The sequence below is a fragment of the Mytilus trossulus genome, chromosome 7, assembly GCF_036588685.1.
Source record: "Mytilus trossulus isolate FHL-02 chromosome 7, PNRI_Mtr1.1.1.hap1, whole genome shotgun sequence".
Lineage (NCBI taxonomy): Eukaryota > Metazoa > Mollusca > Bivalvia > Mytilida > Mytilidae > Mytilus > Mytilus trossulus.
Window position 1 is genome coordinate 74,342,332 of NC_086379.1, and position 17,073 is coordinate 74,359,404.

A 17,073-nucleotide genomic window follows, 5' to 3' on the forward strand; every position below is an offset into this window, starting at 1 on the left:
GTTACCCTACACAGTTTGTGTTTCTTACAAGTATGGCAATCTGGACCGTGTGTTTCAACTGATATTTTGTCTTTACATGTCTTGTTTTTTTTCTCCGGAGGAGTCTAACGTTGGTGAATGGTGTGATCTGCTCTAATGTCCAGTATGTTAGGTGGTTCCATATCATCTTTATGTTATAGTTAAGACTGTTTGGCATTCGTTACCAATGTCTATTTGTGTTTCTATTTATGGCTTTATAGCTTACCATTTTACGGTGCATAAAAATATAATTGGCAACGTTAACACGTGTTGTAATTTTTATATCCCAGTATAGATGACATTAATTACACTTTCTATTTATCTTTTCTAATTTAGACTATCTTCCGTGTTTTACTGGAAGTTAATGATAAGGTCTGAATTCTAAACATAAAAACTTTTTCATCACAAATATTGATATATTTCAAAAAAAATATTGTTGAAATATGATAATTTAAGGCTTTTGAACATTTCTGAAAGAATAAAGCAAGAAAAAGCCAATATGACAAAACAAATCGGAATGGGTCAAGATGGTCAAAAAGTTCTGAAGCACTGTTTTCACTGTGTGTGACACAATGACCTGATTACGATTTATAATGTAATAAGATACACATACAATGCTTTAGGGGAAAGGTAAACGAGCTCTATGATTTATTGTCTTATTACAAACTTATGGACTGTTGTCATATTTGCCTACAATATCATATTAAGTGTCATTTGCATTTCAAATTAAAAGACATTACCATCCATTTTTGTCAGTTTAAAAGCCTGTCTTTTTGAAAACCGGAAGCTACATGTAGTGTGGTTTAAATAACCACGATTTTCAAACACGCCCTGTGTTTTGAACAGACTGACATACACCACATGTATTTTTTGAAAATGAAAAATGCGTTAATAACATTCCTCAATTAAATTTTTATGAGTTGAAATTATTTTTGCTTTTATAGTGTTTTGCCTTTTTGTGTGTCATTGAACTCGAGTTGTAACTGAGTCATTAGGCTTTTGAATTTCACCATTTATATATCTCTATATCTTGTTTCTATTTTCAGTTGATCCAGTATGGTAAACCGTGAGGAATTGATAGCGATAGTTGGAGGTTCACTCGCAGGACTTGTTGTCTTAATGGTTACCATTGCTATCTGTATATATTGCTGTTGTGGGTATGTAGATAAAATTAAATTTACAGTTCTTGTATTTTAGAGCGATTTAACTTGCATTTAATATTTGAATTTTTAAAACACGGGTCTATGGAGAAATAACGGTTACAATTCAATTAGCCAATAGTCAACAAATATCTCCTTGAGCAAAATCTATTAAAAGGTAAACAAGGAAGCATCCCGTAGCTACGTGTGAGATGTGAGGAAAAGTTAAGTCTTTAGTTCAGAGACCAATAAGACTATCCCCGTTACTGTTTGGAACAATCCATGTTTTGATCCAATTATTTGATGGATTCTAAGAGTAGGTGGACAGGGAGATGGGAAAGTGGAAATAAGAAAACATGAGGTGGTGGGGGTGAGGGTCAGGAGGAGGGAAGTTGAAGTCAGGTTTCAAGAATAGAGGAAGAGTTGGGGAAAGAAAAATCTTAGGGAACACATTTGAACGATTTTCGTCTGTTAGTGGAAGGGAAGTGGGAGAAGGGGGCACAACTTGGAAGTAGATAGGCAGATGAAGTAGAAATAACTAAGGGACCTCCTGTCCACCGCTCAGGCTCTCCTTAATGATAATATGGGATATTCCTGTACAGTGCAGTATATAGTAACGCAAGTCAAGAAACCCTATAGTTTAATGATTACACTTATATAATAAACTGTACAAATTTGTTGTTGTCTGGGCTTTACAGCATGTAAACACTACATAATCATTTGTTACCGTACACTCACGTAATAACGAATAGGTAGATATTTAAAATATTTGTGGGTCAATCGATCGGTGTAAAATATTTTCTTTTGTAAGACACACAAGTTATTACAATAGCACTTTATTGAATGTTTAAAGCAGACAATACCGTGTCGGCTCACATATCTCTTAGTCAGAAAACACCTTGTATACACACCCGAAACAATTAACGACACTTCATGGGTATATGTATACTCTATGTATACCTCACCTTAAAAGATTTATTACTCATGTATATATTTTATCAAACCCTATATACAGCTAGGTATATATAATTTTTTTATCGAAAACATTTCACATAGAAGAACTATCCCCTCCAGTGGTGTAGGGTTATTCACGACTTAAACGGTTTAAAAGATATGGGAAAGTCATTAGAAAGTTAGTGTGAACGAGTACATGATCAATGAATTTTAGAACACAATAAAGAATTTGATGATTTTAATATATTTCTATAATATTTTAACCTTTTACGTTCATTCAATTAATCTCAAGTATATTCATTCATTACATTTTTTTTCAAAACCTTTATGATTTTCATTTTCATTTTTTTTTGGTGGAGTATTATGATCTATTATATCAGAAAACGTTATCCTTGGCCTATGATAAGAAATTATTCCTGGTATGACGGGGTTTTGATTCGTTTTCTTCATGTCTGCCAAATCAAATTTCTTTATGTTGCTAATTGTGTGAAAAGCAGTTCAAAATCTAATTATATAAGTAATTTACTTCAATATAATTTAATAGGCAATTTTAACTTTATTAGGTTAGTTTGGATACAGCCTTCCATCCATACTGGGAAATTTGTTATTAATGGGGTTTCAACAATGGTCTTACATTGGTAACCTTTAAGGCTGCAACAAACAAGTGTATACCAGGACTAGTTTCTGATCCTACCCTCGTATTCCTCAAAGTTGAATGCTATATTTTTTACCAATTAAAGACGATTTTATTTTAACTAAAAGGAAGTCCGACTTAAAAAAAAATATTTAGTCTAATACACAAATAAACCCAATACACGTGTACCTAGAAATATTTGATTTCTACGAATAAATTGAGATAAAACAGCCTTTCCCACTCTACTACTAGGAAGTACTACCTTTATATGAAATACAATACCATAAGGAATTTACTTCAATGTATTATGTTGCATATTGACGTTGGAATTTCATACCTTTTATTTATAGTCAGTGAATACTCAAAGATCATCCGAGTGAGACTGTCTTTAATATACAGAAATATTGTTTATCTTTCCCCAAAAGTGTAAAAATTCGAAATTGTATTACACCTAGTGTGTTCTTTTTAGATGGAACATTATTATATGTCTTTTGATGTTTGGGGGCTGGGGCAGTCAAAGTAAAATAAACTTAAGAATATATGGTATTGTGGTAGACAACTATCATCCACTAGAATTTCCACCCCAAATGAGATGATGTTGATGTATGCAAGAAAATCCATATCATAATTTCCATTTGGATTAGCACCATGTCTTGAAATTTGGAACACAATCATTATAATGCAATAAGATGCAAGATTAGCTCAAATCTCCTTACAGATAGTTCCTTTGATAACTATGTTCTTATAATTTACAGTGGCATTATCCTATATTGTCCAGTCCTTAGTTTACTAATAAGCCTATACCTTCATTAATGTATACATTTTAGGTGGATGCTTATTTTATTTTATACAGCAATGACCTATTTTTTGGACAATTTGTAGTTTCTTTTTTATATTTATTACTTAGGAAGTCAGAAACACCATGATTTGTTAATTTCTATAGTGATCGATCTAGAATGACAAAGCGAAATATACTACAATTCATATTTAAGCTCTTATAATATTACAATATTGTTTTACAATAAAATAATGTTGCAAGTCACGTAATGTTGAAATCAATCTCGGCTTTTTTGTAAGGACATCTATTCTATATTTCATCTGTATATTTTGACTATACTTCACAATCAATATTTTGGATGAATAATTCAATATACTTAAATTGTTTACGACTTCTATACTTTAACATGCTCTATGTGATGTTTTTGTGTGTACTTTCCTTCATGACACAAAAGCAATATAATTATATTACTGGTAACCATAAGCTGTCAAATAAAGATAATGTTAAACTTGAGTAGCTAATGCAGATTTTACTGCAGATGCATAAAAGCTTGAAATCAACACCAAAATGGCGTCTAGCATAACAACGATCCCTTGTACAAAATGACATAATTAGTCTCCTTTAAATAAAGTATAAACAGTCTTATATTACACACACGTTTATATGTGTTAATAATTTTTTTCATATTTTGCAACCTTTCAATCTGTTTTATTTTCGTAAAATTATGAACAATTGTGTTCAGAGAGCCCCTCTGGCTTCCATCACATTGTAAACATTTTTAACTTTTTATGTAAATTTACTGAAGACAAATTGGTATATGTTGGATAGATTATTCACGATTATGAATGGCCATGAATTGTTTTGTCAGGATCTGTCATGTTAAATTACTAAACTAAGCATTAATATTTATATAAATGTAGAGTGATTAAACTATATGAAAATTTAACCAATTTGTTTAAATGGTTTACACGAATGAATGTCATTATCATAAATACAATAGAGACATCTCAATGATCCTCAATGTATACTATGTATATTTTTGGCTTACAAATACACTTCTTTGGAATTCAAATCGTTACATATGTAAATGAAATATAGAAAAACTTTATTCTTAGTCCATATCGGAAGTAAGTTACACGCAGAGTGTAGTTTGATTTGAGTTAGAAACAGAATACAAAATTTGACTTTGCAGTATAAATCAAGGATTTGTATAGTCTTGCAGTAATAGAATGATTTTCGCATTGACAAATAATATTAAATGAGTAGGGCCAATTTCGCTGTATTTGTTTCACCTAAAGCGTCAAAAATTAAAAAAAAAATCCAATTCTTCTAGAAATTGAATATTATAGTGCTCGTTTATCATAAAATTATTCAGCACTTTATGCTACTGTTCAAGGCATTTTATACAAATCTTTCAAATTCGGTCTTGTGCATTTTTCAGGAGCTTTTTTTTTAAATAAGCCAAGATTATCATATTATTAGAACCACAAGGTACACATACTTTGCTGGTATACTGAAATTATTTAAGTATGCAAACGGCAGTAGATAATAAAATGATAAAAGTAATGACTTAACAGTAGCCAGTACACCAGAATACACGAAGCAAAACAGAAGCTTAGAATGAACCAAGTTCATTTTTTATGTTTTCTTTTCAGACGGAAAAAAGAACCAAAGAAAAATAATAATAGACGTTTTCAACCTCTTCAATCGGGAAACGATTCTAGTAAGCATAGCACTTTAAATGGCGTAGATCCACGGGTGGATCCGAGAAATGCTGAAAACAGACTTCCAAAAGTAGGAAGTAACGGATTATGGATGGGAGGAACTCCAAGTATGTATGCTGGGCCACCTCAAGCCAATTATCACTATGGGGATAGAGATAGAGACAGAGAGAGGGATCGACACGGGAAAAGAAGTTCTTCTCTGCAGCGAACAACATCGGAGGAACGACTTCATCAAAGTAAGTTGTCGAGTCATGTCGTTTTTGGGCATAACATACTTAAATGTGTCGTGCATTGACTTGAAAAATTAAAGATAGGTTAAAATTGAAGATTGTAAGAAGCTTGTTAAGTCATCATAATCGTATTACGGATTTACTTTTATACTATCTAAAATATAATAGTGTTAATCGTATTAACATATATACTTAATATAGGTTTTGTCTAGTTATCTCTTAAATAAGTTAAAAGTAGTTCTGAAGATATTTATATATATATAGACGGAAATAAAGATAGTCTGTTTGTAATCTGATTAAAATAACCATAAAGATATTTATAAAAAAAATGTTATTTGCAAATATCTAAGGATGTATTTTATTGCTCAAAATACATGTTTTACTTGCAGTTTATCGTTGTTAATACATGTGTATATTATTTGTACATATTTGTTATATCTGGTTTCCGTATTTTTGTAAAACTTCTAAACCACAAATTAAGAATGTTTTTTTAATGTCAAGAACAGTTATTTGTATGTATCACTCATTATACAGACATAAGATATATTACATATCGATCCAAAAGCTATGGTACAGACTTGGAAATGCTCGGTAAAATTTGTAGTTTTGTTTTGTGTTTGTTTGATTTTTTTTTGCTGTGTAGCAAGGGTGATTTATTCGCAGACACTAAAATTTAGATTTGATTTATAAAAAAATTAGTTCAACATTATATTTTTTAGAAGATTGCACAAACGTTAATTCTTTTGTTTGGTTTGTAACTTTCTATTTAGTTTTATTCATAACAAAGTTAACCGCATGTTAAAGACATCTTATAATATTGTTCAGACACTTCAAGCCAAGATGAGCACACTTTTACATTTGAATATATCAATCCCTACATCTTTATGACATACTAATTGTTAGCTTTGGGGTTGTAAATGTACTTAAGATACACTATGCAGGTGATATGGTCATTCGAGTGAAATAAGTACATAAATTAATGCGCCATTATTTGCTTTTATTCGTAATAAATGAATAAACGAATTATTTCAAGGTAATTTAAGTACATTTATATCACGAGATAGTATTAAGACCAATTGAGAATACTTATGCCTTTATTACTACGAGATAGTAAATGGTTAACTCATACAGAACAGTCATAGGTATTGACTAAACATTTAGTATGTTCATTGGTCTTATTGTCACTTGGTGTTGGTAATAAGTCACAATGGATACTAGATTTGGTGTGTAGGGTGCATTCTCATTAACATCAATCCTCACATTCTTCAATGCATATTATAATGATACAAATCAATATCATAAGAAACCTGAGTAAGAAACAAGCCAGTTATAATGAATGACTGCAAGTAGGTAAAGATCAAATGTTGAGGATGAAGACAATTACTGTTCATTGTACGCCTTAAACAATGAGAAAAATCCCATTTTGCACTGTAAGTTTTAAGGGTTGAGAAAAGCAAAACAATAAATAAAAACCCAGCAACAACATAAACCGAAAAGGGTTTCGTTCATCAGACAATCACGAACACAAACACAAATATTTTAAAAATCAAGACACAAAGTACCAATTTGTGATTTTGGAAGTTCTTGAAAAAAAACCTTTAAGAAAGAATCAAGGACATAAAAAAAGAGAACTGTTTAAACTACATTCTTAAATAATATAATAATAAATTCTTCTGACCTTTTTGAAATAAGAAAAAAAAATATTTAAAAGTGAAATCATTTTGGTGTGAACAGTTTATACGATTTGTTCCATGAAAAAATTAATATGCAACCGTAGGTTTTCGATATTTTTTTTTTTTATAAAAGTAGAACATTCTATTAAAGCATAGTACATCTGTTTCCTTTCAAGGATTGGTTATGATTCGTTTCAAATCATATGTTTACCTTACCTGCACGAACAGACGTTTAGACGTATACAGTCTAATATAGTTAATATGTCAGTTGTATCCGACACCTCGTCCAAAATAGGCATGACATATTTGCCAATGGACATTCAGCATACACCTATCAATCAATCATATAACCGACTAAGTGGAGACTGCATTTACATATTGTTGTTGACATTCAGACTGTCTGCTGAATTTAATTTATCACTTATCATCACTGGGATATTTATTTGTTTTGAAAAAGATCGACGCATGTTGAAAGATCCAACTCCTTATTAAAGGACAAAACTATATTTATGCTTTGAGATTATGTAGGAAATACTAGTAACAAGTTTAGGTGTCTTCCAGGTATAAACTTTTACAACAAGTTCAAGGTCTTCTTGCCGTTTGAATTGTAACACACAAATCGTCTTTCAGATCATTTTAATTATCTTTTCTTAATTATTTTATCATGTGGGACTATTTTGAAAAAATGATATAATATGCACAAATATTTGCCAATTTTACTTGATAGTTCATACTATGAAGCCCCCCCCCTTTATAAAGAAAAACAGAAACGGAATAATATTTCAACATAAAACAATTTTTCTTTCAGTTTATTTATTTTTTATATGGATACAGTACATAAAAAAACAATAGAGACAAGAAAACAAAACTCAAAACTGATAAGGCACCAGTTTACAATCTTGTTTCTTTATCACAAGACTATATATATTTTAAGTGTCTTCAGACCATGCATAATTTTAGACCAACACATTGAAATATATATTTTTCAGGTAGAGGTCATCCAGTTTATACAAGTGGAAATATGCATCTATACCATAGCAACCCTTATAATTATTATGAGCCCTATGCCTTGCCACGAAGTAACAGTTACCTCAATATGTATGGAGGTTATCCTCCATATCCATCACAGAGCAGTAGAGGTTGGTTCATTGACATAAATTCATATCAAACACTGTTTATTTAATTTGATTAGATTGGATTTCAAACTGAGGAACGAGTTTTGCTTTTGTTTTAAATCTATATTATAAGTGATCAATTATTTGATGATTTATTGTATTGGTAAAGTGATTTTTTATTGACAAAACAAATGAAAATTATGAGCACACGGCTACGACCAAAAACAAAAATTAAAAGTCAAGAATGTATAAGTACCGAAACAATTCAAGAGGTATAATAGCCAAGTCCATCTAAGACCGCCCAGAGTGTTAGTTTCTTAATGATTTCTAAATGTATCAACATATAATTTCAGAAAAGTTTGTTATAAATCATATCAATGCAAAAAAAAAACGGACAAAAATCTGATGTACATTAGTTGTCGTTTGTTTATGTAATATATACGTGTTTCTCGTTTCTCGTTTTGTTTATATAGATTAGACCGTTGGTTTTCCCGTTTGAATGGTTTTACACTAGTAATTTTGGGGCCCTTAATAGCTTGTTGTTCGGTGTGAGCCAATGCTCCGTGTTGAAGGCCGTACTTTAACCTATAATGGTTTACTTTTTAAATTGTTACTTGGATGGAGAGTTGTCTCATTGGCACTCACACACCATCTTCCTATATCTAATAAGCTGATGGTAGAACATTTTAAGTTAGCAGCGAGTAGATTCTTAATAAACTTCATCAATATATGATCGATCTCACATGCACTCGTCTCAGAATCCCCCCCCCCTATATACCTTTATATATTAAAGTATATAGGAAAAAAGTTTCTGAGACAAGTGCCTGTGATCGATCTTCATATAATTTCAATGAATAACTACATTTTTTTCTCTCGAGAATTTAGATTTGCAGCAATAATTAACTTTACACAACAAATAATTCCATACGGATTCAAAATAATCAGCCAGACCTTAACAACACAAAACAATCATCACACTTTGTGTCACTAGTCTTGACAATTAAAACGAATATACACGTTTAAAATTGCAAAATGTATAATATTTTCAGATTCACGTGCAATGCTTGTGGAATATCCAGAGGGTCATGAGTATATTTACGATCCTTACAGAGACACCTCAGATGACCAACGTCGTGGAAAGAAAGTTAAAAGAACACATAGTGATTTGACAGGAACGAAACGAAAGAAGAAAGAGAAAAGACGAGGATCACCGATGGAAAATAGAAGAGATAGAAGTATAGAAAGGTTAGATAGACCTTCCGATAGACCGCCAGTCCCCGACAGGGCAACATCTGCTGATGTTCATAGGCAACAAAAACAACCATATATTCTTCAGACAAAAGAACAGAGACAACCGAAAGAAATTTCCGAACAAACAGCAACAATAGATATTCATGACACAGAGCTGTCGGAATGTGCAACAGATAGTGCCAAAATTAGAGCTATGCAAGGGAGGACTTCAGATCCAGAACCAATTTCTAAAAAGTGGCCCGTTAATGACGATTTGAAGTTGGACCTCCCTAGTGATATAAATGACGATGGTACTGACGATATCACAGTAAAACGTTATCAATATGATGGAAATTATCCACATAAAACAGAGAGTCATCATAACAAACCGACTGAAAATAAAACTAACGGATATACGAATTCAGCTTTCTTAGAAAATGAAAGAAGAGATGGCGGACATGTGCATAAACGTTTAGAGAAGCGTGAAAGTAACACAGATGGTATGTTGTAACATCCTGTCTCCATTAATCACTGAACAAAATACTAACCTATATATTTTTAAAGATAAATGAAAAAATGTTACCAGACAATAGCATATTTTAAGCATTTTTTTAGATGAAAGAATGATATTTGATGACATTTATATTTGAGTACAGCAATGTATCCGGGTCAATGACTCAATATCTAAAGATGTCATATTCACTTAAGATTTTATCACATTTTATTCAATAGTTATAAAGGATAATAACGAAAGGTAACAAAGTTTATAATCAAAGTAACATTTTTTGTTCAGGTTGTTGATTGTGCGCCTTCCTCAAATATCCACCAGTAGGAACCTTCATTTAAAAGACATCAATTTCTTTAAGACCACTTTTTGTGAAATCACTTTACAAACTCAACAGATAATTTTCCAAGTTGCTGAGCACCAAAACCTAGATTCCGAAATGTGATATGCAGCACAGCCCTCGTATAAATGGTATTCACACGGGAATTTTATTGTCTCTTTACTTACTTTGGGCGAAGTTAAATAAAATACAAAATTGGTTTTATGTTAGTCTAATTTAGAAAAAAAATAACTGTCAAATATTCTTAATGAAGTTACTTATAGTGAACTGTTACATCTAACCACAGCTGATATTTAAAATTCTAACTTATTATTATATTAATAGTACATTTGTAAAAGAATTTCCTCTCTTTAAACATTTTAGGAAAGCAGGTGTCTGCAGCTTTTGACTTCCTGGACAATTACGTATCTGATGAGGATGAAACAGTGTTTGCCGACAGCAGACGACAGTCACCACTACCATTCGATACATGAAGAGAATCTTGGTGATCATAGAGGTAAAAATAATAATTTGTTTACTTTTATTTTGTATGGATGAAAAAACGCAACATTTACAAGTGATAGACCCCATCCAAACAAAAACTTCAGACTTTTATTGTATAGTTTTTCTTCCAACTTATGATGTTAAAAATAAGCATTCGACAATTCACCAATATAACATTTACATTGGACTTACAAACATTCTGATTTTTTTCAACTGCGCGATATCTAACTACTGTAGCTCTCGGACACAACCACGACACTTTAAATGTGCAACTAACATCAACCAAATCAATTAAACCGTTTAAGTTATTGTTTTAAAAATCATTTTCATTTTGTTTTATTTCAGACTACATTGGTCATTATATGACTGAGTCAAAATATCAGCCAAGCCGAAAGTGCACGTGCTATAAGCATCAAAAGATCCGAAGGAAAAACGTCGTACTATAATCGTTCAGTAATATTATATACGTAATACTATACGGGTACTGCAATTGGAAATACACAACGCAATAAGTTCACCAAAGAATCGTTTTTACATGTTATACATATATTGATGCAAAATTCCAATCGAGGCCCGGTGAAGCATAAGCCTATTTTTTGTAATCAATTAATAATCAGTAACCTCAGGATTTCATCTTCAGCTTCTAACATATCATATTGCCATCAATATTATCGATTAAGTGCCATATGTAACTATTATATATGTATAATCTTTTGTTGCCTTAGTTGGGTTTTTTTCTAGTGTTTTATTTCACTAATAATTTTTCAAATAATCGAACACTCCGTAGGAGTGAACATTGTTTATTATAGTCCATGGACAATTTGAAGGTTAATTTTCAATTGGACACTTTTTTTTAATTGAAATCCTTTATGTTATGCAAACTGTCGTCAATACTTAAACAACGAAAGCAGCCATGTGCACATTATAGTAAACTGTCGTCAGCATTATTTTTGTACATGGGTACAAGACATATATCTATATTTGTTATAACAATGAAAATCAAAATTTGTAATACTCCTATATTATATCATTATTTATTACCTTTGTCATAATATACAAATAAAATATTAAAACTGATGTATGCATTTGGTCTGTTACACATTCGATTTTATTGAAAAAAATGATATGTTACCAAATACTCACCTTAACGTGTTTGTGTTATTTTAGACTGAGATATTGTATTTTTATGTTGGTTTTTTCTTTGTTGATTAATACATGCTTTAATGTAGAAAATTGCATGGTAATTTCTTTTCCATTATGTTTTTTTAAACGTTACATTTTTAATGAACTTTTGATAGTATTTTACCATAATATTCGACCTCGTTTATATTTTATAGTGTTTACTTGGCTTGTCATTGCTTTTACAGCGTTGATATTTATTTAAGCGTTATAATGCCCCGTGTTACATACAATTTCATTTTCGTTAACCTACAATTAGCACCCATCTCTCGGCTACACATTTGTTAACCTTTTTGTCTTTATAAATGTTACATATTAAATCTTCCTATCCCTTTTGTAACATGTTCACTAAGTAAAGAAATGTTTTATCAGACTCATATAACTAGAGGCTCTAAAGAGCCTGTGTCGCTCACCTAAGTATATGTGAGTTTTTAAGAAAGGAAGCAGATGGATTCATGACAAAATTATTTTTTGGTGATGGTGATGTGTTTGTACATCTTACTTTACTGAACATTATTGAAATTTCCAATTATCTCTCTCTATAATGAACTTGGCCCATTAGTTTCAGTGGAAAATGTTAGTAAAATTTACAAATTTTATGAAAATTGTTAAAAATTAACTATAAAGGACAATAACTCCTTAGGGGGTCAATTGATCATTTCAGTCATGTTGACTTATTTGTAAATCTTACTTTGCTGAACATTAATGATGTTTACAGTTTATCTCTATCTATAATAATATTCAAGATAATGACCAAAAACAGCAAAATTTCCTTAAAATGACCAATTCAGGGGCAGCAACCCAACAACGGGTTTTCCGATTCATCTGAAAATTTCAGGGCAGATAGATCTTGACCTGATAAACAATTTTACTCATGTCAGATTTTCTCTAAATGCTTTGGTTTTTGAGTTATAAGCCAAAAACTGTATTTTACCCCTATGTTCTATTTTTAGCCATGGCATCCATCTTGGTTGGTTGGCGGGGTCAATGGACACATTTTTTTAAACTAGATTTGCTGGAATGATTGTATGATGCGTACAGTGTGTTGTTGTTGTGTTTTTGCTTGTCACGTTCGCTTTCAGCCTCACCACTGGATAGCAGCTTGCTGTGAAAAGGAAGCCAAGTGCGTAAGTCTTCCCTGCCAGTTATAGCCTCTCATGCAGTAAGACCAATGTGGCCCAGATATGGGATCATTCTCGAGGTGGCAGACGTAAACTGGGCATCACACGATCCCAGGCAGAACCACATGGTCTCGGAGGAGACTAGGCCCCTAGATGTACGGCATGCAGGCCCATCGGTGTGTGGACACACCCTGATGCCTGCAAATCTAGCCCCCAGCTATGGGTAAATAGCTTCACTTCCTTGTGGATGACCTAGTAAAAGATTACTAAGATTTATGTAAAATGGTTACAAATGGACTATAAAGGGCAATAACTCCTACAGGGGTCAACTGACCATTTCGGTCATGTTGACTTATTTGTAAATCTTACTTTGCTGAACATTATTGCTGTTTACAGTTTATCTCTATCTATAATAATATTAAAGATAATAACCAAAAACAGTAAAATTTCCTTAAAATTACCAATTTAGGGACAGCAACCCAACAACGGGTTTTCCGATTCATCTGAAAATTTCAGGGCAGATAGATCTTGACTTGATAAACAATTTTACCCCGTCAGATTTGCTCTTAATGCTTTTGTTATTGAGTTATAAGCCAAAAGCTGTATTTTACCTCTATGTTCTATTTATAGCCATGGCGGCCATCTTGGTTGGTTGGCGGGGTCACCGGACACATTTTTTTAACTAGATACCCCAATGATGATTGTGGCCAAGTTTGGTTTAATTTGGCCCAGTAGTTTCAGAGGAGAAGATTTTTGTAAAAGCTAACGCCGGACAACGACGACGACGGACGACGGACGCCAAGTGATGAGAAAAGCTCACTTGGCCTTTGGGCCAGATGAGCTAAAAAAGTAAAGTGTGGTAAATTACATATACGACAGCGTTTTGATGGGAAAAATTACGTCTAAAGTTTTTTTCTTCTTTTTTGAACAACGAACAAGTGTCTTTTAAGTATACAAAAACTCTTATTCGCATCATGTCTATCAAAACAGATACTATAAAGATTGGCTAATAGCTCAAGTTAAAACTCATTATAACTGAACAACAACTGCCGATGTTCCCTTCCTTGGACAGTGTTCCTCACCATGGACAGTCACATGATCATGCGGCGAGTTAAACCATATTTAAGTGGTCTGTTCCCATTTTAAAACTTATGAAAGATACGAGCCTTAATATTTAGTTTGCAAGAGACGCAAGTTGTCTATATATTAGTCGAATTTAAATACGAAGCTGAAGGACATTCTACAACAAGAATTTCGAAAAATTGTTCAAAATATGGCTAAATTAATCTATGCCAGGTAATATAAAAAACACGGCTTGATGTTTCAATTTTTCTTATTTCATGAAACAGAAAAGTTACCAAAAATTAACATATTAATAATATTTCATATCAACACACGAGGGTTGGGTTAAAAAGAGTACCAAAAAAAAAGTCGAATCACAAAAATACTGAACTCCGAGGGAAATTCAAAAAGAAAAGTCCCTAATCAAAAGACAATATAAAAAGCTCAAACACATCAAACGAATGTATTACAACTGGTATATTCCTGACATGGTACATGCATTATCTTATGTAGAAATGTTGGATTGAACCTGGTTTTATAGCTAGATAAACCTCTCACCTATATTCCATTATATTGACATGGATGAAATTAGCAATGGGTAAAAATGTCAAAAATAGGGGTACAGCAGTCAACATTATGTTATCATTGTCGGCGTATATACAAAATGTATATGATGAGTTTAGTTTACTTAATCACTATAAAAACAAACAAATGTAACAAAGAAGCACAAAAAGGCATACACCAAATTTAACAACCTCATTTTGCTTTTTATCATACGATTTTATTTATATATATATATATATTTAATCCAACCATAAAGGAAACGTCTATCAGAAGTGGCTTCGACCCATTGGTTGTAAAAACTCATCACAAATTCCAGGTTTATACATATTTTTGTTTGCCAGACGCAGGTTTTGTATACATTCTTATCAGTGGCAAAACAAAATAATTGCAAGGCTGAATCTAGCTTTATATAAAACAGTTTCAATCAACCATTTTCTACATACGAAAATGTCTGTAAAAAGTCAGGAATATGACAATTGTGATCCATTCGTTTGATGTGTTTGAGCTTTTGATTTGGCCATTTTATTATGGACTTTCCGTTTTGAATTTTCCTCGGAGTTCAGTATTTTTGTCATTTTACCTTTTTGAAGAGCATTATAAAAACTGGAATTACAAAAAAAGTGCAATCCTATTAAAATATGGAGCAATCGTAACTTGCGTCAAAGTACAAGTATAACAAAATCAAAGGTTTGTATTTTAATTTAGATTTTAAAAAATGCGCATGATGCAATAAACGCTTATATCAGGGGGTAAATCAAACGTTGTGTTTCTAATAATTCAACCTTTTTTCATAATTCAACTTTTAATTAATATATCAATACTATTTCATGTCAAAACAAAAGTGCTAACTACTGGACTATTGATACCTCGGGCACTAAACTACAACTAGTTATGTCATTGACCGAGCGGTTGTAAAAACTTACCAAAACTACTACGCTTTTAGGTTTGTACTAAATCTGTATTTTCTGTGTGAGTCTTTATGTTAAACTGTTCAATTGTATGTTTGTTTTGATTTTTTTAGTCAGATGTGTTGTATATCTATTTTGTATATGTTTTACTGCTGTACGATCGATCCCAATCGTTGTCACGTTTACAAGGTTTTTTTTCTGTTTGGGTTGCTTTCACAATTATGTCAATATAACGGAACTGTAAACAATTGTCATAGAAGCGGGAGGATAAGATAGCTATGACTCAAGGTTTAAACCACCATTTTCTTGGTATAATGGCAGTATATCTAGTCAGAAATATGGCAGATATTTTCCAGTCAGCTGTTGGTTGTTTTAGTTGTCGGGCTATTGATTTTTAATGTGTTCATAGACTTGACCCTTTTTTAATTTACCTGAGTATTTTTGGGAATGCATTTTTGGTACGCCAGACTCGTAATTTATCGGGACTCAGATAAATAATAGCAGATGTAGAAGTAGGTGATATTAAGAAAGCATTGTACTCTTTTTTAGAAGTAAGAGAAAACAAAATAAAGTTAACAGCATTTTAATAATATAATACTAAATAACACAGTAAAAACGAGAAATGTCGGAGATATATAAAACAATATGAAAAAAAGATTGAGTTATTTCGAATGAACATTTAATCTGAATTAATGCAGATATTGCTGAAAATTTCTGTCAAGTTGCGTTTTTTGAGAGTCAAATGTTTGATAAGATACTGTTCTCCGACGAACGTACCTTACATCACGCAAATACTAAAGCTGTAATCACCTTTTAGTTATTCAAAGCCATTGAATGTATTCTCTGCAATCGCTATCAACCGTTAAAGCAAACTGTATTTCCATCGTGTGTCAAATAAAGGCAACGGTGGTATCCCGCTGTTAAATATTCATACATCTATTAAGCGAAAACAAATGCGTGTTACGAACTAAAACCGAGGAAAACACATCAAATATAAGAGGAAAACAACCGAACAAAAGAAAGACCTAACTGCAACAATAAGAAACACGAACATGTACATACATAGAAACGGAATATTTGATTACAACTACCGTATTCCTGATTTAGTACAGGACATTTTAAATAAAAACGTCGGGTTGACAGCCAGATGAGCATGTGGTGGATAAATAAGGGTACAGTATTATACCATTGTTTGAAAGTCATAAATCGATTCGGACAAAAACAAATCCGGTTTACAAACTAAAACCTAGGGAAAAGTAAAATCAGATTAATAAGTCCATAATCACATGGCAAAATCAAATAACAAAACGCATCAAAAACGAATGGACAAGAACTGTCATATTCCTGACTTGGTACAGGCATTTTCAAATGTAGAAAATGGTGGATTTCACCTGGTTTTATAGCGCGAACCCTCTC

At 32.0% G+C, this 17,073-nt stretch overlaps 1 protein-coding gene across 10 annotated transcripts in view; it reads left to right on the forward strand.

The window, feature by feature from the left end:
• LOC134725797 (uncharacterized) overlaps window positions 1–11,900 on the forward strand; it is a 67,986-nt gene extending 56,086 nt beyond the window's left edge. For 7 of the 10 annotated variants that reach the window (XM_063589958.1, XM_063589956.1, XM_063589960.1 and 4 more), the window contains exons 2-8: window positions 1,065–1,175; window positions 5,179–5,483; window positions 6,012–6,068; window positions 8,140–8,289; window positions 9,315–9,995; window positions 10,704–10,836; window positions 11,169–11,900. In XM_063589958.1, coding sequence (XP_063446028.1) covers window positions 1,075–1,175; window positions 5,179–5,483; window positions 6,012–6,068; window positions 8,140–8,289; window positions 9,315–9,995; window positions 10,704–10,813 — 1,404 coding nt within the window. In that variant the 5' untranslated portion in view covers window positions 1,065–1,074 and the 3' untranslated portion in view covers window positions 10,814–10,836; window positions 11,169–11,900. Of the gene's footprint in view, window positions 1–805; window positions 882–1,064; window positions 1,176–5,178; window positions 5,484–6,011; window positions 6,069–8,139; window positions 8,290–9,314; window positions 9,996–10,703; window positions 10,837–11,168 lie in introns of those variants that run through there. The other 3 variants (XM_063589961.1, XM_063589964.1, XM_063589965.1) reach the window with 3 other exon arrangements.
• The last annotated feature ends 5,173 nt before the right edge of the window (window positions 11,901–17,073 follow it).